Here is a 24,985-nt window from a genome sequence, read left to right on the forward strand (position 1 = left end):
GCATGTAGGGCGTGATTGGTTGGTCGCATCCCTTTGCTACATCAAGTAAGATCTTTTTCACATAGCCATGTTTAACTGGACCAAATCCATATACCTGAATGGCATTTTGTTTGGTTGCCAATAAAATTTTTTAGCCCATTTATGTGTCTTGTTTGGTTGGCAAGAAAACTATAATTTGTGTCTCAAGCGCGTAGTTTGGTTGTTTGGTTATCTACGAAACGTAGTTCTAGTTACCACTTCTCTCAAGTGGTGACATTACCCCTCATCAGCAAAGATCAAAGAGGAAGCGGTGACTTTCAACGATCTTCGTGGGGGTGGCCGAAGATGTAGGCTTGATCATCTCTCCTCTCAGTTCTCCAATAGCATATAGCGCTTCCTTGAAGTACCTACAAACTGTCTCGGTTGATCTCCTCCATGTGCTATGGATAACTCGAAATCGTTGGTTGTGCCTGACAACATGAAGGAACATAGCAACTTGCTCTTCGATACAAGTGTGGATGTTGTTCCTACCCCCTTCCTTTTAATGTGTTCACGAGTTGGTTGAAGGCAGTTTTTTCATCCTTAGCATGCTCACAGATTGCACATCATCATTGTTGTAGATGTAATTCAGGTTGTTAATCCTCTCTCTATCACTGGGCCTAGTGTTGCGACGAATGGTTCTCGCGTGCAGACATAACACTTATGCCTGAATCACAGTTACAAGTGCACCAGCTTGAACACATATCTTCTGCAGGCCAGCCTAGTCATTTTGATGTGGCTAAATTGGCATGAATCTAGGCTAAATCGGCTTGTTTGTAAGCTAAATCAGTAAGAGGAGGGGCGGGAGTAGGTTGGTCAAGCTTACAGTCTTTTTGAATGGCGGCCGCATCTTGCCGGAGCCGAAGACGAAGGGGCAGGGATGGGTCACCGCTCCAGGAGGTCTTGGACTCGAAAACCAGCTACACAGGTCGTCGAAGAGGTTGCGGGAGACGGTCCTGGAGATTTCCGCCGCAGATCTAGCTCGCTGCCGCCGTCACAGATCTAGATCACCGCTGCCACCGTCGTCGCTTTCTTCGCTAAAGGGAATCTCGTTTTGGGGGGGGGGGGGGGATGACCGACTATGGCGGGCGGCGAGGCTACTTTGCGCGTCTAAACGGAGATCTCCCGCCTTTTCCACCGCGTCCCCCCCCCCCCCTCGCCCCAAAAAAAATTTTTGGCCGATTTGCGCTCGCCAACTTCTGTTTCCAGAAAAATTGCCGAATCGAGCGTTAGTTACGGGCTAACTTTTGAGCCGCTTTATAGTTCGTGCCATGCAGACCCAGTCCCTTGCCAGGATGCTTCAAAAGGCATGTACTAGTGCACTACTGCAGTAGTGCAACTCACTACGGAAAAAGAATTCTGATCTGAACCCCAATTCTACTCGGATTATTAATCTCGTGTTAAGCGAACATAACCACACAGATTACCCTTAATCCTACTCGGCTCCGCGCTCTGCCTCCCGCTGAGTATATATATAGCTCAACACCATACAAGGTACTACTTCTCATCGCGCGCGGAACACCAGCAAAGCTTAGTTCTGCGACGTCGCATCGTAACCGGGCGCTAGGCATGGCGGGGACCGGCGAAGGCAACAGCCAGGAGCAGGCCGAGGTTGCCCTCCCGGCGGCAGCGAGCGGCGCCGGCATAGGCACCGTGTCATCGCACTCCGGCGACACGCGCGCGATCGGCCATGGCCACAGCCCGGCGCAGCAGCTTATGGAGGCGCTGAGGAAGAGCCAGGAGGAGATCGCCGGCATGGGGGTGGCCGAGGTGCTTGCCTACCAGGAGCGCCTGCAGGCTCTCAAGCTCCGCGTGCTCCAACGGATCAAGGAGGAGGAGAAGATCGCGGCGGCTGATCAGGCCACGGCCACGGCGCCGGCGCCACGCCGTGCTGCTTGATTGCTTCTAGCTAGGTTTATGCATTGCAGGATTCTTTAATTCTTTTTTTCTTTGAGGGAGGATTCATTAATTCTTTATTATGGTTGTGATTCTTTAATTCCAATTCTTTTGCTCGTTCGCCATGCATGTATCATGTGTAACCTAATGTGTATGGTTGTGTCCAATTGTCCATAGGTAATTTTCTTGGTGTATTTAGTATTGCGAACAAGATATATTTTGGCCTTTTTATACAGTGCTAATAACCATGATTTGATGGCACTCGAGAAATATGTATATACGATTACAGGGTATACCCTTTGTAACGTTCAACCGATTTCAGATTGAACACAAAGCTGATTCAAGTCCTAATTTTTTTCTTCGAAATGGAAGATAAAACCACAGCCTCTGCATTAAACCGATGGGTGAAGCCTTTTATTGCATAGTTTCAAGTTTTGAAAGTGAAGACTACAAACTCATGGATCGCTGAAAGTGACAACATGAATAACCCAGCGGAAAAAAATACAATACAAAGACACTCTATTATCTTCTCTCGTTCGATCGCACAAGCGTCTCAAGGTGCAGCTCCACCAAATCGGTGTGGTGAATAGCGAAGAGGTGAACTCAGGCCTAGCTTGAATCGCCAGTAAGGTGTTGATACCTATGTATCCGCCTGCTTGAGTTCGAGCGCGAGCGTCCGCTTGCAGATATGTACACATAAATATTCTTCTAATTAACTGCTTGGAGGTCCCTCTAAACCTCTAAGCCGTATTTTCTTCGGAGATAACAGAGACGAGTAGAGAACAACTCAACCGGTACCCGACTAGTGAACAAGAGAACAGTGAGAAATGTGGACATGGATTCAGAGAGTTGGTCGAGCCAAGAAGTGGTTTGGGTCACACGCTAGTAGGTAATAACACACACACCCCGTTGGTTTATGCTTCTGATTGGCATCCACTATGGTTAGCCAACATGGAACACCTTAATTACAACATCAATTTAGTACTGTACTTTTTTGGCTGCTGATACTGCAATTTTAATTTTGTTTGAGGGACAATAATTAGTGATTGCATGGGAACGAAGTTAACTTTGCGGTTTCACTCACCATGTTTGCATAGTAGGATCGGCGTACTAACTTAGAATAGACATTATCTTGTACTACTTTATATACTATATCAGGAAACTAGTTGTGTAGGTCTCCCTGTATGAATTGCGACAAAAGAAGCAGCACTGGAATTAAAAAACACATGTGTTGGATTTCATATTTGTTATTTATAAGATGGTAATATCAGATAGAGCGTATGCATATTGTGATGCCATATTTTATTTCATCTCTATCTGGATTTCCCTCTCTTGCTCATTCCTAGGAGCTAGGGCGGATCTTGGGGAGCTAGCTCATGCTCAGGGGATGCTGCAACAGAAACAAAACGCACAGTGAAACAAACAACCAGAACTATTAGCACAAAAAAGCAAGGGATCAAAAAAGTACTCGAACAACAGTGAGGTAATTAACTACGCACGTGTTGCAGTCGAAGTCGAGGGCGAGAGGGAACGGCAGGGGCGAGCCGCACGCCGCCGGGAGGTCGCGCGCGATGTCGCTCTTGAGCCCGTCGAATCGCGCCGCCGCGCTCTTGATGCACTCGCAGACGAACCGCCGCTCCACCGTCCCCGCCGGCAGCGCCCTGATGCGCTTCAGGCCTTGGCAGCACAGGGCGGGCGGCGCCGCCCCCTTGCCGGTCACGTACTCCGCGCACGGGAGCAGGTTGGCATCCACCTCGACACAGGTCAGCGCGCCGTGGCCTACCTCTGCCAGTAACACTACGGCCAGTGCCGCCACCACGACAGACGCCACGGTGCCCTTCATCTTCTCTAGCAACCTAGCTACCCGGCCCTTGCTTTTGTTTTCCTTCTCGTGAGGAGCTTGTGATCATGGAAGTGTGGCTTCAGGTTGGGCTTTATAGCGTGGAGATGCATGGTGATCCATGCCAAACTCATTAAATGACATGTATGTTTGTGTGCCGAGAACGGATGAGATGGTTAGTTTGTTACAACGCCATGGCAGAAGAGACGATGTTGTGTATGAAGCCCGCGACAGCCTTCTGTAACAGAAGATGGTGCTTGGCAGCTACCATTATGTCATGGTTGTTCACCAAGTAATTGCATGCTTCTATGAAGCTAGCTCAGTTATTTACTCAGAGATTTCATGCACGAGGAAGACTTAATTAGTTACACCTAATGAACGAAAGATCCAGAGAGAAGACAGTTAATGACCAGGAAATCATGCAATTCATTGTGTTCCGAATTTGTCAGAGTGCATATGTATTTGTTCACCGTTCTTGTGGTAGTATAATAGGAGTAGGACCTATGTTCTGCTCGAGCTTACATTTGCATGCCATGGCTAGGACAGGAGCCGTACATCTGCGGCGGCAAGCGTGGTTGAGCGGCGGCGATGAGCGGCTTGGCCTTGGGCATGGTCATCCCATAGACTTCGTTGGTGTCGATGTCCTCGGGGCGGAGGCCGTCCGGCGGGGACCAGTCGAAGCAGTGGAAGAGCCTGGCGAGCGCCATGAGCACCAGGATCACGCCCAGCGGCGCCCCGGGGCACTTGCGCTTCCCGGCGCTGAAGGGCAGGATCTTGAAGTCCGGCAGGTGGCTGATCTCCACGCGCCCGCCGTCCGCCGGGAGGTGCCTCTCCGGCCGGAACTCCTCGATGTCGTCCCAGATGCGCGGGTTCCGGCCCAGCGCGTGGGTGTTGATGAAGATCCTCGTCTGCGCCGGGATGTCGTAGCCCATGATCGTCGTCGGTTTCAGGGACTCGTGCGGGATCAGGAACGGCCCGGCCGGGTGCATGCGGAAGGACTCCCGGACGACGCAGCGGAGGTAGGTCAGGTGAGGGAGGTCCGACTCCACCACCATGCGGCTGCGGCCGACCACGGCGTCGAGCTCCTCCTGGATCTTGCGGAGGACGCGCGGGTTCTTGATCACCTCCGCCATCACCCACTCGTTGGTCACTGATGAAGTATCAGTTGCAGCAGCGATCATGTCCTGCGTATACAGTTATACACATGCATGGATGAGTTTGTTCATTCAGAATGTGTTGTGAACTTCAGCCTAACTTTTCTGATACAGCAAGTCACGCTCAATAATCAACATGTAAATGTATGATTTTATCTCTTCACACCTATTTTACTTCCAATTTCTTTGTGATTCAGGGGGGGAGCAGTAGCAGCAATATATTCATTTGCAGTACCGACCATGTGCCTACAAACCTAAATCAACATAATCCACAATGGAAATAACATGGTGCTTTCTTTAGTGCAAAAGACAAATAATGGCAAATCCCAAGCTTCTGTTTCAGAAGAATAGGTAAATTCCAAACTGTGCTGTGAAATCAAACAGTGTATTCCCTACTCGGTTACAAAAAAAGAAAGTAAAAGAACTTTTTTGTGGCTCTCTTTTAGACATAATTGCACAACAACTAGGAAGTCATATATAGTTTCAAGAATAGCACATGCAATGTTGACAGAGCACAAACAGGAAAGACGGAACTAACTTAAAGGAAATGAACTTGAGGATTTGCAACAGTAAAGATACCTGCATTAAGGCTTTGATCTCCACATCCTCCATGTGCTCCTTCCCATTCTCGCCAGGCAAGGAAAGCAGCACATCAACAAAGTCCATCTCTTCTTTGCTATCATCACCATCATCATCAAGGGATGCACTCTTCCTGGCCTCCCTTGCCTTCCTATGCTCATCAATTATCTTCTGGTGAAAATCATCCACCTTCTTCTCAACCTCCCTCATCTTCTTCTCGCATCCATATGGATCGACCCATCTCCAGGCAGGCAAGTAATCGCCAAGATAGATCAGGCCCAGCAGAAAGAACAACTCATGGGTGATGTGCATGAACTCCATCGCTTCACCAGGGCCTGCTGACTGCAGCCCAAAGTACTGCTTTCCTAGCAGCATTCTCGTCACATTGTTCATTGAGAAGGCCCCAAGAACCTCTCTGAGATTCACAGGCTTACCTGACTGGGATTTAGCCCATACAAACTGACAGAGGTGCTCAGCTTCCTCAGCTCGGTGAGCAGCAAAGGATTCCAGCCGCTTGGTGGTCAGCAGGTGCTCCATGCAGACCCTCCTCATCCTCTTCCAGTTTGGCCCCAGTGGAGCAAGAGCCACGTCACCGCACCCATAGGCGAGGTGAACAGCAGCCAATGTCCGGGGCCGTGAAGCAAAGATCTCATCTTGACGGATAAGTATTTCACGGATGACTTCGGGGTCATCAGTGGTGATGGCATCAATGGTTCCAAGACGAAGATAGACAAGGGGTCCATACTTGGTGCAAAATCGAGCAAAGTCCTTGTGGGGAAGAGGACTCAACTGGAGAAGGTTCCCAAAGATTGGCCATCTTGGAGGTCCAGGTGGAAGCCTTAGCCTCATCCTGTTGAATCTTCTCCAATACACTGCAGCAAGGATCCATGAGCATAAGATGATGGAAAGAAGAAGTGGATCCATAGATCACAAGAGGATGGAAATTCTAGTCGAATTGCAAATGTTGTTCTATTTATGGGATCTCATCAAGCTTGCCGGTGAAAAATCATTAAGTTGAAGCGATATGGTTAGAGTATTAGAGTGGTCATGATTCTTGTGCTGATATGTATGGTTAAACATCTCACCTAACATCCTATAACAAATGTCATGATCTTGACATGACTAAGGTAGTGATGCAGAGAGCGGAAAAATGCCCAGGGAAATGTATATAGAAAAGAACAGGAACAAAAAAAATTAAACCTGACAACAGATCTTGTATTCACAAAATATATGACTTCCACACTGTTATCAGCAATTTTCGTGGCACAAATTCTATTTTTACAAAACTTTTTTTGAATTAGGCATGAACGATCGAACATCATCTAGAAGTTTGTTCAGCAGATTCCTGTCATTATGAAGACATAATATATTTAGCATGCAAATCTTACTCCAACATCTACCACATCAATAATATACAATAATATACTAGCAGAGATAAATCATAGTTTACTTAAGAGAACATGGAGAAATCTATCGTTATCTCAAACACAGTATCTAACTCCCTGGTGCACTTCTCCCTGTAAGCCTACCTTAAGAGGTTGGAAACTTCTGCTGCTGAAACGAAAAGATCAATAAGAAATAAACCACCCAATTTACCTTGGCCATAGTTGTCTCATTCAAATCAGCCTTAGGCTTCGCTCAGCAAGCAGATCCTTTGTTCTTCAGTACTTCTCTATAGCAGATGAGTTGTGTGCATAGGATCCTCGATCTTTCAAGTGCAGAAAAATAGGGACTGCACATGATCATGTGAGCTCTTTCTGAAGTCATCTCAATTTATGTGTCTCAACATGTATGCATACATAAGCACAGCCTGTCAGTTTTATATTTTTGTGTCTTGGCCTGCCAGTTAACTAAATCTAGAACTCTAGAAGTGTTCATTGTGTGTTCTGTTTTTATGCTACCTTATCCTGTATAATAAGGCTATAGCCAGCGTTTTTACTGACCATGTTGGACAACTGTAAACCTTTTAGCATTGCTTCATCATCCTTCATCCCGGCAGAAGAGAACATATTTGACAGGACGGTATAAGCTGTTGCATCATAAGGATCCATCTCGAGAAGCTTCTGTGCTGCCATTTTTGCATAAGCAAGATTGGAATGGAGACTACTAGCACTGAGCAAAGCTGCCCATGCATCAGAATGATCATTCTGAGGCATTGAGTTAATCATTTCAAGCGCTTCAGCGAGGAGGCCTGCACGACCTAAAAGATCAACCATACATGTGTAGTGGTCAGGGTTTGGATCAATGCCATAGACTGATCTCATTGACTCAAAGTAGTTGTAACCTTGTTGAACCAAACCAGCACGTGAACAGGCAGTCAGAATTCCCAAGAATGTCACATGGTTAGGCTTGTGGCCATGAATTTGCATTTTGGTAAAAAGTTTGAATGCATCTTCAGCAAAATTATGCTGTGCAAATGCTGTAATCATAGAATTAGTAGCGAAAAGATTTGGCCTGCTAATGCTTGAAAAAACACGATAAGCTTCAGCCAATCTTCCACATTTTGCGTACATTGATACCAAAGAAGTGTGAACAGAAGAGTTAAGTACCCATCCCATGTTGATTGCGTATGCATGAGCTTGCATTCCCTGATTCAACTTTGTCAGGCTGGCCAAAGCACTGAGTAGACAACTAAAAGCTATTGTGTTAGGTTTGCACCCTTCTTGTGCCATGCGACAAAACCACCGCACTGTACTTAAATAGTCTCCATTTGCAGTCAGACTAGAAATAACTGCAGTCCAGGCAACCTCGTCTTTTCCTGGCATTTGCTCGAAAAGTTCAACAGATTCCCTCATCCAACCCCTGTTAGCAAACCCAACAACCATCGATGTCCAAGAAACAGCATCCTTCTCAGGCATTAGCTTGAACAGCACATGTGCTTCTTCCACCATGTTATTCTGAACATATCCAGTGATCAACGAGTTCCACGATACTATGTCTTTCCACTTCATGCAAGCAAACACCCTTCTAGCATCAACCATCCAACCAAACCGGGAATACAAGATGATTACTGAATCAGCCAAGAAAACGTCGATCTCAAACCCCATTGCTATAATCAAACCGTGAATCTGAATTCCTTCTCTGACAAGGCTGGCCTCAGCACAAGCATCTAGCGCAACTGAGAGAGTCGTCGTATTGACCTGAACACCTGCCCTTCTCATGTCCAGAAACAGCAACAAGCCATCTCTGTACATCCTATGTTGCACATATCCACGGATCATCGAGGTCCACGACACCACATCCCGCTCCGGCATGGTCTCGAACACCTTCCTGGCCTCCGACAAGCTTCCATGCTTGCAGAGCCCGTCAACGACGGCACTCCAGGATATGACATCCCTCACCGTCATTCCGTCGAACACCCTCAGCGCCATGGCAAGCTCCCCGGCCCTCAAGTACCCGGCCATGAGCGCGTTTGACGCAACTGGGTCACGCCAGTGCCGTGGCACCTCCGCGTACACGGCCTCGGCCTCGCGGAGCATCCCTGCCCTGGCGAGCCCCGAGATGACGGCGCCGTAGGACACCGCGTTCCTGGCCGGCGCCTTGCAGAAGAGCGCGTGCGCGGCGGCTGGTTGACCAGCGCGGAGGTAGACGGAGAGCAGGGCGTTCCAGGAGGCGGCGTTGCGGCGGGGCATGTCGTCGAAGACGAGGCGCGCGGAGGCGAGGTCGCCGTTGTCGGCGTAGGCGGTGAGGAGCGCGGTCCAGGAGATGACGTCCCGGCGGGGCATTCGGTCGAACAGCTCCTGGGCGTCCCGGAGGCGGCCGCGGCGGCCGTAGGACGTGAGCAGCGCATTGAGGTGGGCTGTGTTGGGGAGGCGTGGCGGCGGGGCGGCCTCCTCCTGCGGGATTGCGTGGCGGCGGGGGACGCCGGTGAGAGTGGCGACGGCGGGGGCGCTTGGCAGTCGGAGTCGCAGCGCAGCCATTGGCGGTGCGGAAACCACCGTGTGTGCCAGTGGGGACAGGCTCCCGCCGGAGAAGTAAACTCCGAGCATCGACAATTCTCTGCTTTTCCAATATTGTGTAAGCTTCACATTTAGCCACACAAGTTCGTGGCATTTGGTTTCAGCGACATTTTTCTACTAAAATCTTACCACATCTTTTGCATGCTCTCGTGGCACAGAAGTTGACAAGTTATGAAAAACAACTAAACATGTCATGATTTGACCAATTTGAAGGCATAGCTTGTAGGGTGACAAGATCATATAGTTGGTCCCACGTGAGGCTCTCAAGCAATCTAGGTCTTCCTCGCTTCCTGCCAGCGGCTGCCCCGCCTCTGTGGGCCTTCGGGTCATGGGGTGTGGTGGATTGCGGCCCTCGTCAGCGGGAGGGCTTCACCCCCTGTTTTGTGGGCTTAAAGTTTGTAGGAGCGGCGCTCAGGTGGTGGTGGCGCTGCCTCGTGCAATAAGGTGTCATGCCTGAAAGAGGTCACCAAGCTTCAGTCACTTTGGGCCGTCGATATGCCAATCAACGTCCAGAAGCAGCCCTCCTTCTAGTGCCTTGAACTGGTCCAATGGTTACTTTACAGCTGGAGCTCAACCAATCGGTAGTTTTGTCTGTTAGCTTCTCTCTTTCCCTTTTTAATCTCCTCTCCCAGAGAGAGCTCGCATCTATCTATCCATTAGGGTTTATTCCCGATAGCCGCCACTGTCCGTGGTTGGTTGTAAGGGCGTCTGTAACCTTGATCATCCCTCTTGAATTAAGGAATATAATCGAGAGATTAGGCACTATTAGTTGTTCTTGTTCATATCTGTGAGCCTGAGCCTGTCAATTTGGTATCAGAGCGGGTTGATTCTCGGAGGCGAATTGGATCTAGAGCGAAGAGAAGTTGGGATCTCCCGTGGAATCCTTCTCGGTTGCTCTTCTTCCCGGCGTCGGTTGTCGAATCCCACCCTCCCTCCCCCTATTCGTGTTCTTCTGGGCAGCAGGAGAACCCACGGGCACCATGGCTGAAGGAGATTCTTCCATCCATACTGGTATGTTGCAACTCGAATCCCTCCAGTTAGATGTCAAGATGCTGCAAGAATACAGAGAGGAAGATAAAGCAGAGTTTGCCGCCTTTAGTGACAAAGTGAACAAAAATTTCATAAGCATTCAGAACAACTTTGTGAGCATTCAGGCGAATTTTGAGAAACTTTTTGCTGCAAACAAGGAAAAGTTGGTAGAGCAATCTGGTCACACACCTGATACACCACCATGTCAAGGGGTACAATCAGCTGCATCAGTTAGTAGGCATCAGGAAGTGGTAAGAATAGGAAATTGCACTTTGCATGATGACAAAGGGCATGAAGATAATCTGGATGGCACTCCAAAGATACCCTACAGGCACCCAAATGCAGGCCAAGTAACTACCTTGATTCATGAACCTGCCCATCGCCAGAATGTACCAGCTCGAGTGCAACAACCTGTTGCACCACCAGAGCAGGCAGCTCCACAAATTGATGGTGTTATGATGAATAGCAGACAGAGAGCACCTTCTCAAGATCAGTTAGATGCCAGAAGAGGAATACCAACTGTCAAACCTGCAAAAATGAATATACCAGAATTTGCCGGTCAAGATGCAGACTCATGGATTCAAACTATAGAGATGTACTTTGATTCAGCAAGAACCCCTTTAGAGCAACGAACAGAGGTGGCAGTGACTTATCTGACTGGGGAAGCTATGCAGTGGTGGCGCGGCACAAATTACAATGCCCATAATTTACCCTGGCATCGGTTCTGCAGATATGTTGGAGACAGATTTGCAGTCACTTCTGTGTGTGACAATGTGCGGGCATTTCACTCATTGACGCAAACATCTACAGTTTCCATTTATATTCAGAAATTTGAAGCAGCCATGAATTTGATGCGAAGGGATAATCCAGCTTTACCTGAGGACTACTACATCAACAGCTTCATTTCTGGTCTTACTGATTATATTCAAGCCCATCTCCAGTGTCATAAACCACCTGATCTGCAACAAGCAATGTGGTTAGCGAGGAGGATGGAATCCGCTGTACCAGTAAAACGAACATACACTCCAACACCATATTCAGCAAAGAGGCAAGTTCAGTTTGATGCAAAGCCAGTGAATGCCACACCAGCATCAGTCATCCAAGAAGCAACACAGAAAAATGTGTGTTATAAGTGTAGGGAACCGTGGTTTCCAGGGCACAAGAAAGTGTGCAAACTGGCCACTAAGAATCAAGTGCTGGCATTACAAGATGAGCACCACGAAAGAGGTGATATTGTCTATGTGACAGAAGATACTGACAGTGATGACGATTTACAGGTTCCTCCCAAGGCAGAACTCCACCTGTCCATGCATGCTCTAGTGGGCCTGAAATCACACAAGACACAGAAACTCACATTCACAGTGTCTATCATGATTGGAAATCAAGCAGCGACAGCTCTGATTGATACAGGAAGTACGACAACATTTATGACACCTGAGTTTGCAAAGAAGACAAGGTGTCTCCTCATTCCATCAAAGAAAATGCAAGTCACAGTTGCAAATGGGCAACAGTTATCGACAGAGTTCATGTGCTACAACTGTCAGTATACAATTCAGGGGGTCCATTTCACCTCTGACTTTCGTATTCTGAACCTGAAGGGTTATGATGTGATATTAGGTTCTGATTGGATTTACCAACAGAGCCCAGTCACCTTGGATTATAAAAAGATGATCCTCAAAGTCACAATGGCAGATGACAATGAAGTGTTGTTCCATGATGAAAGTCTACCTTCATCGGCTAATATAAAAGAGAGTAGAAAATGTCACAAACTCTTACTCAATGCTATTTGTGGAGCAGTTTTGTTTATCAAACCAATGTCCCATCTTGATGCCAGAGAGGCAGTCACACCTCCACTAGCTATTCAGAAGGTACTTCAGGAATTTGAAGTAGTCTTTACAGAGCCAACTACATTGCCACCAAAAAGGGACTGTGATCATGCTATTCCCATAGTGCCAGAAGCTAAGATTATTAACCAGAGACCTTACAGGATGCCACACAATCAAAAGAATGCTCTTGAACTGATTGTGAAGGAACTACTTCAAAAAGGAGTTATTAGGGACAGTAGTAGCCCTTATTCATCTCCAGTGGTGCTAGTGAAAAAGAAAGACCAGTCCTGGAGGAAATGCACTGATTTCAGGAAACTCAACTTGCAAACAATCAAAAATAAATATCCTATACCAATAATTGAGGATTTGTTGGATGAGTTACATGGAGCAGCAGTCTTCACTAAACTGGACCTGAGAAGTGGATATCACCAAATTCGAATGAAAGAGGAAGATATTCCAAAAACGGCCTTTACAACTCATCAAGGGCATTACGAATATGTAGTAATGCCATTTGGGTTAACGAATGCCCCGGCCACATTTCAGCAGCTAATGAATTCTGTGCTAGCACCAGTATTAAGGAAATCTGCACTTGTTTTCTTTGATGATATTCTGTTATACAGTAAGAACATGGATGCCCATATTGTGCACTTGAAACAAGTTTTCAAGTTATTATAGCAGAATAATCTTTATGCCAAGAAATCTAAGTGCACTTTTGCCACAAAGCAAGTGGAGTATTTGGGTCACATTATATCAGCTCATGGGGTAGCTACAGACCCAAGCAAGATTGAGGCAATTGTTCAGTGGCCTCAACCAGAAAATGTGACACAGCTAAGAGGCTTTCTGGGACTAACAGGCTATTACAGGCGATTCATAAAACACTATGGCATTATTTGCAGACCCCTTTTTGATGCACTAAAGAAAGATAGTTTCCAGTGGTCTGAGCAACAGGAGCAGGCATTTCACAAACTCAAACAAACAATGACACAACCACCTGTGTTAGCACTACCAGATTTCTCTCTCCCTTTCACACTTGAGGCAGATGCAAGTGATTTTGGCATTGGAGCCGTTTTAATGCAGCACGGCAAGCCCATCTCCTTTTTGAGCAGAACTATTGGTCCCAGATCTGCAGGATTATCTACCTATGATAAAGAGGCTATGGCTATCTTGGAAGCTTTGAAGAAATGGAAGCACTATTTCTCGGCGACATCACTTGTTATAAAAACGGATCAGCAAAGCCTCAAATATATTCAAGAGCAGAAACTAACTGATGGCATTCAACACAAGTTATTAGTCAAGCTCTTGGGGTATAATTACACTGTGGAATATAAAAAGGGTAAGGAAAATAAAGTAGCTGATGCATTGTCAAGGGTCAAAGCGAAGTTGTTCTCATTGATCACCAGTGCGGCTGTGCCTATGTGGATAAGTGAAGTGGTTAAATCCTATGCAAATGATGAGCACTGCAAGGACTTGATACAGAAACTAGCAGTGGCACCCTCTTCAGTACCAAACTACACTTATACAAAAGGGGTGTTGCGGTACAAAACAAAAATTTACATTGGCAGCTACTCTGATTTAAGGACCAAAGTCATTGATTCCTTGCATAACTCCGAATTGGGAGGACACTCTGGAGAAAAGGCTACATACCAGAGAATCAAGTTGATCTTTCATTGGCCTGGACTTAAACAGCAAGTAATTGAATTCATCAAGCAATGTCCCACGTGTCAGCTGAATAAAGCAGAACACTGCAAATATCCAGGTCTTCTTCAACCTCTACCTGTACCTGACTTTGCTTGGACACACATCAGTATGGACTTCGTGGAAGGCATGCCCTTATCTGAACACAAAAACATGATATTGGTGGTGGTGGACAGATTTACTAAATATGCTCATTTCATCTCCCTCAAGCATCCTATTAATGTTCAGACAGTTGCTAGAGCATTCAAGTTGTTCAAGTCACTTGGGGTCAAGCTGCACTTTAGCACTTCATACCACCCACAGACGGATGGTCAGACCGAAAGGGTCAACCAATGCTTGGAAAACTATCTGAGGAATATGGCATTCTTGCAGCCAAAAAAATGGCACCATTGGCTAGCTCCGGCAGAATGGTGGTACAACACATCTTTCCACACCTCCCTCAACATGACGCTGTTCCAGGCTCTCTATGGCAAGCCTCCTCCTCAATTAGCAGAGCTGATATTGCCAACAGAAGAAAATGCACAAGACCTCATACCAAACTCTACTGGCATTGATATTGCGGCACAGATAAAAGCAAATCTGCAGAAAGCTCAAGACAGAATGAAAATCCAAGCTGATAAGAAAAGATCTGAGAGAACACTAGAAGTGGGTGATATGGTGTATCTCAAGATACAGCCGTATAGACATACTTCATTAAGTTTACACAGGTGCTTGAAGCTACACTCTAAATATTATGGTCCTTTCCGAGTGTTAGCCAAGGTGGGAAACAATTCATACAAACTCCTCTTGCCAGAAGGTTGTCTGCTGCACAGTACATTCCATGTTAGCCAACTAAAGAAGCACTTGGGACCTAAGGCCATTCCTAGTCCTAACCTACCACTGTTGAACCCAGATGGAACAATTCTAATCGCTCTCGAAGCAATATCGGACGGAACATTGATTCCGCAGAAGCAAGGCTCCATCTACATTCCAGTGCCTCGTTGGTTGATCAAATGGGAAAACATGCCGGTTGAACAAGCCACCTGGGAAGACGCGGCATTCATCCAGAGGGTGTTCCCAGGATTCCAGCCTTGAGGACAAGACTGTTGTCGATCGGGGGGAGTTGTCATGCCTGAAAGAGGTCACCAAGCTTCAGTCACTTTGGGCCGTCGATATGCCAATCAACGTCCAGAAGCAGCCCTCCTTCTAGTGCCTTGAACTGGTCCAATGGTTACTTTACAGCTGGAGCTCAACCAATCGGTAGTTTTGTCTGTTAGCTTCTCTCTTTCCCTTTTTAATCTCCTCTCCCAGAGAGAGCTCGCATCTATCTATCCATTAGGGTTTATTCCCGGTAGCCGCCACTGTCCGTGGTTGGTTGTAAGGGCGTCTGTAACCTTGATCATCCCTCTTGAATTAAGGAATATAATCGAGAGATTAGGCACTACTAGTTGTTCTTGTTCATATCTGTGAGCCTGAGCCTGTCATAAGGTCTCCCCAGCTTTAACCCCATCTCGACGGCAACGTCGAGAGGCTTGTGGGAGTGGTGTCGTCTTCAAGGTTTTCGTCCGGATCTAGGGATCTTAGAATCATCAAAGAGTTTCAACGGCAGTTCATCCTTCTTCTTCATGAACTTCTTCTTCATCTTTGGAATGGATGTGGTCTTTTTAACTCGTTCGGTGACTTCCCGTCCACAACAAACAACGTCAAGCCGACTCAGGGCACGCCGTCGATACGGTCTGGAGGTTGACGACACGGTCTGGAGGTTGAAGATGAAGGGCTTCTCAAGGATCTCGTTGTAATTTTCGTTTTTCTTGGAATGCTTTGTACTTTCGCTGTTTCTTTTAATGCCAGTGTCATATTCAAAAAAAAAAAAAAAGGGTGACAAGATCATATACATTACTGTAAATATGGAGTACATCATTAACATATCTAATGGTGATTCTTGATTTGAACAATTACAAATGTTTTTGCAATTGTGTCATACATACATATCATTTGACTCTTGCCGCTGGAACTTTGGCCGGCGACAGCAGAGCTCCAGCCGGTGTGATACCCCACCACCATGTGAGTGGAAGAAATAATAAGTGATCAGAAATGAGAAGAAACTATGATGATTTAACATCACATGGAGACGAGAAGAACATGTGATCATTTTGTCTACCATAAGTTATCAACAGACATACATCTCAATATTTTGATCACATCTTCTACGTCAAAATGGGATTAATCTCCCTAAAAGAAAACGGGGACCAATTACATGAACGTAGTAAACCAGGCAAATGTATGAAACCAGAGGGTTGCAGCTTCCTACCTAATCTTCAAGCTTCAACCTCACAGCAATGTAAGCTCAATCGAGCCAAGGAGCAGCAGCCTCTAAGCTATCCATGGGTGATTCGTGTCAAAAAAAAGAACACCAGCCACAGCCAAACTCACCGGCTGGGATAGAAGGAATATGCTGACTACCAAGTGAATGACAGATCGCATCCCGCTATCTGTAGTTGCAGCAGGATGGGCGACCCCGGACCAACTTCTCCCACAAACATAGCATTTGCCTTGGTGACTGATAATGTGCCGTGTAGTAGTTCTCGAGGCAACCGTACTGGCAGAACTTCCAGCTGTGAGAATACCTGACAGGCATCGTAGAATTGAACTTTTCGACCCATAGCCCCATACTTACATCCTCCATCTTGAATAGCTGCAAGGCATAGCCAAAAAAAGTAGACTGATTGAACAACATGATACAGGTTATCAAAAGGTAGTAAGTTACATCAATGGATGGGAGGCTCACCCTTAAACTCTGATTGGCATGCTGAGACATGACGAATTTTGCTATCGCACCAGAAATTACATAACCAGGTCCGTTTGCATAAGGTGGGTAAATATCTTCAGGCCATTCCTGCATTGTATGAGTAGGGATCAAAATGAAGATAATGGCACATATGTTGGAAAAAGGATTCAAATTTATAAAGAAAAATACAAGTTCATGGTGGACATTTAGAGAATTTCCTACGTTTGAACGACCACATAATGTCGTCTGCTCAGCCTTTAAGGCAGTAAAACACAGCTCACAAATTTGTGAGATTACATATCTCCGTTAGAAAAAAAGATTCAGGTAAGCAGCAGTATAACAGATTAACTCACAGGTTTGCATGACCTCTAAACAGATAATAAATGAACTTTGAATAATCAACTGATTAACTTGAGTGTATTGTTTCTTTTAAATGATAATACCTCCTCCGTAACTGCCCATTTTCCAGTTCTCAGTGGTCTGTGCAAGAGGTTAAGGTTTCCCATATATAATGGTTTGCTTAAAGAGTTCATCTTGATGTGTCTCAGAACCACATCTACCCTCACAAATGTATCGTCGTCGCACTTCATGACATGGGCAGCTGTCAAGTTCTGCACCTGCAAGGTGATATGATGAGCAGATGTCAGGTTCGTTATATAGTTAACACTATGCATAGCGACTTGTATTCATGTAACTTTTGTGATACCCATAGACTATAATCCCAGTTTGGAGGGAAGTGACTCTCAAAGAGTTACATGGAAGGTAATTAAGCTCCTCGCTCCAAAGTGGGTTCCATGCATTTTAATTACTCTAGCAACTAATTTGTTGGTAGAGCTTAAGCTTCAAGCAGCTTAAGCTCAAACAATCTCTTTTGTTAAGGTAAGCAATAAGGCCATTGCCATTTATTGAGTGCGGGCTGGCTTACAACTTCCAGTTGGCATTGGAGATCAATTTATATGCCATAGCTGCAGCACAAGTCTAACGAAAGATGATGATAGCAAAGCAAAGAGGGTCTCACCCCATACTCGCAAATAGCGATTGTCTTAAGAACTACCAGTTCATAACGATCTATGAATGGCAAAATGACAATATCTCCAAAGTATTCTGCTTCTTTCTTCAGCATCACATTGACCTCCTTCCTAGAATTCTGCAACCACAATTTGTGATGAATAACATTATGGCATGCATTCATTTCCTGAAGAACGCTTATTTTCCTTTCTTTACAACATAATAAACATGCTACTGGTATTTCCTATAAATGGAGGGCATGCCATTAAGAAGTTAAGTAGGTCGAAATTCAATGCTAATACTGAATTTTTTTCACTGCGTATGTGTAAGAAGTATGCATAAATTATATGCTGCTGAAGCTATGTCCAATAATTCAAGATAATAGTAATCAAATCATGAAGATGAGCAGTAGATAGCCAGCACAGTCCTCCGCATACAACAAATTTCAGCCCAAATTTGTTTGTGCATGTGTATCAGATATGTGGCCCACATATTACAACTTGTATGATGTATTGTACTTCCATAATTCCAGTATTCCAATCGACAAACTGATCATGCATATAAATATAGAACACCAGTACAAAATCTAAAGATGCATTGCACAGACAAAGGACAAAGACACTTTTCACGAAGATATGATTTAGTTTGAATGCATAATTTGCTTACCAATGCAACAAAGAATCGTGCTACTACTTTAGAAGACCTAATTTCTGAAGTTTGCATCCAAGTTTTTCTCACAGCCATGCGTTCAGCAAAATGATTCGATGCCGAGAGTATTCCGATAAAAAGGTACACTGGATCTCTTGGCAGTGGTTGGGACCTCCATTTATCTGACATCTCAAGGACTTGCTGGAGAGAAAAACTGGGATGAGACATAGGAAGAGCAGTGCCATAGACTGAATGGACATCCACATCACCCTTAACATATAATCCTGTTGCGTCTTCAAGAGTAAATCCCTGAAAATGATCCCTTACCCATTAGAGTTTCTTCTAAATATCATGACAGAAGGGAAGCAGGATTAATATCTCTGAAGAACATACTGGTCGATAAGGGAAAGAGGTCACATGGCGGCCACCAACATATATGTGGAAACCTTCAACTCCAGCTTGTATTGTAAGAACAAACAGCCTGTCTTCTACAAAAGGGAATGGCCATGTCATTGCTGGTTTCTTCGCACGCCCTATAAATCTCTTTAGCCATGAAGTTGTCTTGGATTCTTTTCTGTCAACGATATCATCACGTATCCATTTTTCACACTTGGTGAACCCATCGACTGTCCAAAAATATGAAATTGTAGGTTTTAGCCAAATATGCTAGCCTGAGGATAAAAGGACATAGTGTTACCATAGAGGAGCTAACACCTTGAGGTTTTCATTTGGCAATGAAAAGTGCTAAAATGGATATTCCAAAAGAAATGACAGTTGAATAAATTTTTGTATTACTTCAATATGTATCAGGCATATCACGTCAGGTAACATTTGGACGGATGTGAAAGCAAGCACTTCCAAAAAGGAAAAAAATCCTATGCAATTGAGAAATTGTGCATACTCCATAGATCTATTCATAATTCTATGTTATACTGACATGCAATAACAAATGGTAGATATTAAGGTACTGGTGAATAATCATAGAAATGGTATGTACATATGCAAGTGTAATTCTTAATGGTACTAGTTTAAACGGATATTACTCAAAGGATAGGGGCACTAAACATTATTATAGCTCTAAGATCGTCGTCCCATCAACATATTAAAAAGGAATCTACCATAGCAAAATGGCAATGGCATCAAAATATAAGTCCCCAGAATTCCTTGCACATTGGCCAAAAAAGTCCTTATGTGTTGGGCTCTTTGATAGTTTGATCGAATAAACGTTAGCCATTCCATGGGCTAGAACTTAGAAGCAGTTGTGATGGTTAATTGATCATCGTAACGCAATAGCAGCGGCAATGGTTAACTACTAAGTTCAAAACAGAAAAATGGCAATGCAAATATGCAATTATAATGTGCCTTCCCTTATCTCCAGTAGCAAGTAGCAAGGATGCTAGTATGATAACCGAGTTACTACTACAAATCACAAGGGATTCGCACTAATAAGAAAGAAAAGTACCCTTATCTTCGTTGTCCTCCGGCGGTAAGCCGTCACAACGCTGCGCTGAGCCCCACTGCATCCGGTAGCATGTATTGTGTTCGATGATGGGTCGCTGGCTCCAGTCCCCCCTGATCCTGGGGTTGAGGTGCAGGATCCTGGGCGGGTCCTCTCCGTCGACGGCCCTGAGGCCCTGCAGCTCGACCATGAACTGCGAGACGTGCACGGTGCCGTCGCCCTGTCGCATCCTGGCGAGCTGCGGCACGTACTCCCTGTGCGCGACCCTGGGCGTGCCGACGACGGTGACGGAGGAGCCGGCGGCGAGGCCGCAGGGCAGGATGACGACCCGGCCGCGCGCGCGCACGGAGACCGCGGCGGGGCACTTGTCGGCGGGGGCGGCGTCGACGGCGGCGAGGTCGTCGGGGTCCCCCGCGAAGGCCGCGGCGTCCTCCCAGGCCGTGAGGCCGAGGGCCCAGGCGTCGTCCGCCATGCGGTCGAGCGCCGAGCGGTTGCGCGCGCCGGCGGCGAGGTCGGGCAGGGAGACGCGGTCGTAGCGGTGCCAGAAGGGCTGGACGTGGAAGAGGGTGGCGTTGGATGGGGGGGCGGAGCTGCCTGGGTGGAGAGGCGGCAGGTGGTCCGTGGAGGATGGGGAGGAGAAGGCGAGGTCGGAGGTGGCGAGGTCGGAGGTGGCCAGGTCGAGCACGCGGCGGAACTTGAGGGAGATGAGGATGAGGTACGCCGCCGCCGCCGCGAACACCAGGTGCGACGGCCGCCACCGCCGCGCCATTGCCCTCGCGCGCTCAGCGGGCCGTGGCCAGGGCCCCGCGTTGCCGCTCTCGCGCCACGCCGTGGGCGGAGGTGGCGATCCTTTGTGCGGCCTGGCGGCGAGGGCAGGCGGCGCCGCGTTGCGCCTGCCGCCGGCGAGCGGCGGCCGGATCTGGCGAGGCGAGCGGCGAGGTGGCGAGTTGGAGATGCGCGCGCGTGCGTGCGGGGAGGTCGGAGAGTGGTGGTGGTGGGGGCAATCGGAAATGGAGAGGCCGCCCGTGATGTGGACCTGTTTTTTTGTCTGGTTTGGCTCCGGCCGGCCGGCTTACGGCTTCCGGCGTTGGAGTCCACGCTTAATTGTCCGGTTCGGTCACCTCCGGACCGTGCTAGCCACGTTGGACTGCCAGTGTAGCCTGCGGTGGCCACGTCGATTGGCACTTGCTACCCATGTGGAAGCTTGATTTGTTATCTCATGTGCTAACCTCCTCTAAACATTATTGTCGACCAAGCTGTATTTTTCTTCCTAGGTGTTAGGAGTCAATTAGAGTTGATTTAAGGCTAATGAGGCACTTATTAGATTCCCTAGCATATTCTTCTTAGCACAGACACAAACATTATTATGTTTAGCGGATAGTGCTACCACTAACATAATTTTAAGGGAAACGAAATACTTCCAAACTCTTACTAAGAGAAAGAAAGATGTTATGACTATAACCGGGAATAACAAAGCAATAATTAGTTCAGGAAGAGCCACATTCCACCCCTATGGGTACTACTATTGTAATTAATTCAGAATGCACTCTTCCATCCTGAATCAACACGTACCCTCATAAGTTTAAAGAAATGCCCGATCAAATGACTTCCATCTTAAAATGGTTAAGATGGATAAGAAAGAATATTTAGTAAAAGCGGCAGATATGAGGAACAAACTCTTGAAAAAATACATTTATTTTCTTCCGGATTATACTTTACATACATTAAACTTGTATCTTATGTTGCATACAAAATAATTTTTCAAAATCTTGATAAATTCAAGACTTGGCATGATCGTCTTGGTCATCCTGGAATAGGTACGATGAGAAAAAAATAAGCAATTTTGTTGGTCATAATTTACCAATTAAAAGATTTCCTAAGTCATCAAACTTCATATACACTACATGTACTACTGGAAAATTAATTATTCATGCATCCTACCTCAAAGTTAAAAATGAGTCGCTTAATTTTCTTGAAAGAATTCAAGGATATATGTGGTCCAATACAACCTCTATCTGGACCATTTAGGTACTTTATGGTGCTAATTGATGCATCCACTAGATGGTCATATGTGTGTTTGATACGCGTACAGCACGCGTCCGTTGGGAACCCCAAGAGGAAAGTGTGATGCGTACAGCGGCAAGTTTTCCCTCAGTATGAAACCAAGGTTTATCGAACCAGTAGGAGCCAAGAAGCACGTTGAATGTTGATGGCGGCGAGATGTAATGCGGCGCAACACCAGGGATTCCGGCGCCAACGTGGAACCTGCACAACACAACCAAAATACTTTGCCCCAACGAAACAGTGAGGTTGTCAATCTCACCGGCTTGTTGTAACAAAGGATTAGATGTATAGTGTGGATGATGATTGTTTGCGAGAGAACGGTAGAACAATTGCGATGGATTGTATTTCGAGATATAAAGAATGGGACCGGGGTCCACGAGTTCACTAGAGGTGTCTCTCCCATAAGATAAATAGCATGTTGGGTGAACAAATTACGGTTGGGCAATTGACAAATAGAGAGGGCATGACCATGCACATACATGATATGATGAGTATTGTGAGATTTAATTGGGCATTACGACAAAGTACATAGACCGCTATCCAGCATGCATCTATGCCTAAAAAGTCCACCTTCAGGTTATCATCCGAACCCCTTCCAGTATTAAGTTGAAAATAATAGACAATTGCATTAAGTATGGTGCGTAATGTAATCAATAACTACATCCTCGGACATATCATCCGAACCCCTTGCACTGTCCACAATTTTACCACCCACATTTCTCAAACATATCCTCCATCCGAACTTTATCTTGAATGATCAACCAAGTAAATAACTTGCACTTCGGGGGAGGCCTGGCAAAGGGTTAACTTCGTCAATGCACATTGTGATGGACTTGGGTTTCAGGATGGAGGACATCGGCGAATCAACAGACTGGTCAACCAAACTTAGGCAGCTGATGAATATTATTATCAAGGGAGAATCGTCGAGATTACAGTATGTGGAACCAGGGTTACAGGGTGTTTGCTATGATTCGATCTGTCCCCTCTCGGTGGCTCCTCCCAATCCTTATATAGTGGGTTGGGTCTCAGAGTTCACCTCGAGGTCGAGTTGCAGCTTATGCCCGTTTACCCAATATGGACTTAGCTTTCCTAATATGACATCCTTCGGATTCTTCTGGAACTTCTTCATGGGATTCTCTATTACCTACTGAGCTTTGTACCAAGGATATCAATGATGCGGACCCGTGTCAAGGCTATGGTCTCCAAACTAAGGATGACATGGAAGAATTAGGTTGGCCCAAGAATTGCATGTTGTATGCCGACTTCAACGAATAGCATCCAAATGGTGAGCTTCCACGGGATTGAATCCGGAGTATTAGGATCCATTTGCAAGGGACTTAGCAATTCCCGAAGGTTGGTGAATTGCACTATGTGCTCAAGGGAGAGGCCATCTTGCATATTTGTTTGAGTGATCCAATAATTGTTTTCCAAAGCATTGCTAACAGAGAATCTCCTCCTTTGGAAGCCTTTAAAAATGAGTGGAGCAATATCTTTAGGCCGCCTTCCATCTAACCAAGGAGCCTTGGAAAAGAGCGCTTTCTTTCCATTCAGCTGAGAACTCAAATCATCCATTCTAACCAAGGGGTAATATCATCTCGTCAGTTGGTACAAGACACAAATCTTAAACAGAACTTAGCAACAAGAGAAAAGTTACATTCAGCTGAGAAAAATCAATATAGCTGCTCAAAGAAAGTAGGATGCTGTGGGCATGTTGTTAGCTTCACAAATTCAACCTCAAATCCTGAGTGCAAAAGAACTGCCTTTTGATCTGATAGGACAAGTTCAGTCGCACCCCTGCATACATGCATGTAGCTTCAGTAAACCTATTCATTCAAATGAATTCAAAATTTCAAAGCTTCATCATTTAGATAATTTTTGTAATCAAAGCAAACTATTACAGGTCTGGAAATCATCAAGTACATGAAGCGAGACTAACAAATAAAACTCAGGAACCTTTCTCCTCCGTTCAAAGTAAGTCACTTTTCATTAAACATCGGTTGATCATCTTTGTGCCCAATCGAACGCCTCACTTGTCAGCTGCCATAACATGCTCCCCATCATGTCAGTATACTTGCACTTGCGCTGCATCGTTTTGCACTCCTGAAAACCCAAGATACAACTCAAAACCCAGTTGCAAACATAGACATCACATCTCTAAGATAATTTCGTAAATTAAAATAAAACAAGTATAATTACCTGGTTCTCCCGCAATGCCGCAACCGACTGGTTCGCTAAAGTTTAACGAATACCAAAGATGAAAATCAATAGGGCTACACAAAACACCACATTCTGTATATGTAAGGCTGAAAACAGTAGTTTTCTTGCAGATTGCAGTACAAAGAGAGTAAAGCTTCAGGTACTGAAATCAAACAACTACCATGACAAGTGTTCTTTGCCACCATTCCAGCAATATGCGACGAATCATCCACACAAAAACATAACCTGAAGCTAATAGGATTCAGGTTCCAGCTAGGTGTTACAAAAATCAACTCTCCAATTTTAGCATGTGCACTAGCTCCACTCCTTTGTAGAAATAATGCCAGAATTTTGTAATATCATCCAGAGATAAGTACACACTAACAAAGAGAAGAATAAACTTCAGATACGATCATCGATGAGTTAGGCATTGCAATTCAAGGAACATGACAGCAAACTGTTTAAATGTCCGTAGTTCATATATCCTCCAAATGCATATGATTATTTATTCATTTGGGTGGTTCCTGACACATTAAAGAAAGAATAACGAGACAAAATAAAATATAACTTTTCTGTCACTCCTGGTCAATCGCACATGGATTTTATGTAGTTATTAATTGGTAAAACAATAAGAATAGACTAGGACTCAAGTGAGAGAGCACAGCGTAATACATATATTAATGCGCTGGCTAGGACCAAGACCTACACTGGGATAGATCAAAAGTTAAACTTTAGCTGTGAGTGTGATCTTTTTTTCTTCATTTGAGCACATAAAACAGTTTTCAGGACTACAGAAAAGATGGAAAGATTTCTAGATCCAAGTATAGGATAAGAAAGCAAGAGGTGT

The 24,985-nt window shown here is 45.6% G+C and overlaps 4 protein-coding genes across 4 annotated transcripts; all 4 read right to left on the reverse strand.

The window, feature by feature from the left end:
- Nucleotides 1-3,294: 3,294 nt before the first annotated feature.
- Nucleotides 3,295-3,757, reverse strand: LOC124655101 (non-specific lipid-transfer protein A-like). The gene is made up of 2 exons (XM_047194066.1): nucleotides 3,414-3,757; nucleotides 3,295-3,304 (listed from the first exon to the last, which is right to left on the reverse strand). The coding sequence occupies exons 1-2, from the start codon at nucleotides 3,755-3,757 to the stop codon at nucleotides 3,295-3,297; spliced, it is 354 nt and encodes a 117-aa protein (XP_047050022.1).
- A 515-nt stretch (nucleotides 3,758-4,272) lies between these two features.
- LOC124683186 (cytochrome P450 703A2-like) lies at nucleotides 4,273-6,468 on the reverse strand. The gene is made up of 2 exons (XM_047217750.1): nucleotides 5,488-6,468; nucleotides 4,273-4,938 (listed from the first exon to the last, which is right to left on the reverse strand). The coding sequence occupies exons 1-2, from the start codon at nucleotides 6,409-6,411 to the stop codon at nucleotides 4,273-4,275; spliced, it is 1,590 nt and encodes a 529-aa protein (XP_047073706.1). The 5' UTR covers nucleotides 6,412-6,468.
- Nucleotides 6,469-7,094: 626 nt separating this feature from the next.
- On the reverse strand, nucleotides 7,095-9,407 carry LOC124683185 (pentatricopeptide repeat-containing protein At1g53600, mitochondrial-like). The gene has a single exon (XM_047217749.1). It carries the CDS (start codon nucleotides 9,405-9,407, stop codon nucleotides 7,380-7,382), a length of 2,028 nt encoding a protein of 675 aa, XP_047073705.1. The 3' UTR covers nucleotides 7,095-7,379.
- Nucleotides 9,408-16,391: 6,984 nt separating this feature from the next.
- LOC124683187 (hydroxyproline O-galactosyltransferase GALT2-like) lies at nucleotides 16,392-20,647 on the reverse strand. Its single transcript, XM_047217751.1, has 7 exons — nucleotides 19,882-20,647; nucleotides 18,813-19,045; nucleotides 18,438-18,728; nucleotides 17,782-17,910; nucleotides 17,207-17,380; nucleotides 16,764-16,871; nucleotides 16,392-16,670 (listed from the first exon to the last, which is right to left on the reverse strand). The coding sequence occupies exons 1-7, from the start codon at nucleotides 20,645-20,647 to the stop codon at nucleotides 16,464-16,466; spliced, it is 1,908 nt and encodes a 635-aa protein (XP_047073707.1). The 3' UTR covers nucleotides 16,392-16,463.
- Between the last annotated feature and the right edge of the window lie 4,338 nt (nucleotides 20,648-24,985).

The sequence above is a fragment of the Lolium rigidum genome, chromosome 1 (assembly GCF_022539505.1).
Source record: "Lolium rigidum isolate FL_2022 chromosome 1, APGP_CSIRO_Lrig_0.1, whole genome shotgun sequence".
Lineage (NCBI taxonomy): Eukaryota > Viridiplantae > Streptophyta > Magnoliopsida > Poales > Poaceae > Lolium > Lolium rigidum.

Coding starts and splice junctions, on each gene's coding strand:
- LOC124683186 (XM_047217750.1), bottom strand. CDS start 6,411: ATGGATCCACTTCTTCTTTCCATCATCTTATGCTCATGGATCCTTGCT. Junction 4,939..5,487: donor AGATCAAAGCCTTAATGCAG/GTATCTTTACTG, acceptor CTGTATACGCAG/GACATGATCGCTGCTGCAAC.
- LOC124655101 (XM_047194066.1), bottom strand. CDS start 3,757: ATGAAGGGCACCGTGGCGTCTGTCGTGGTGGCGGCACTGGCCGTAGTG.
- LOC124683187 (XM_047217751.1), bottom strand. CDS start 20,647: ATGGCGCGGCGGTGGCGGCCGTCGCACCTGGTGTTCGCGGCGGCGGCG. Junction 19,046..19,881: donor GGAGGACAACGAAGATAAGG/GTACTTTTCTTT, acceptor ATTTTTGGACAG/TCGATGGGTTCACCAAGTGT. Junction 17,381..17,781: donor TCGCTATTTGCGAGTATGGG/GTGAGACCCTCT, acceptor ATCACCTTGCAG/GTGCAGAACTTGACAGCTGC.
- LOC124683185 (XM_047217749.1), bottom strand. CDS start 9,407: ATGGCTGCGCTGCGACTCCGACTGCCAAGCGCCCCCGCCGTCGCCACT.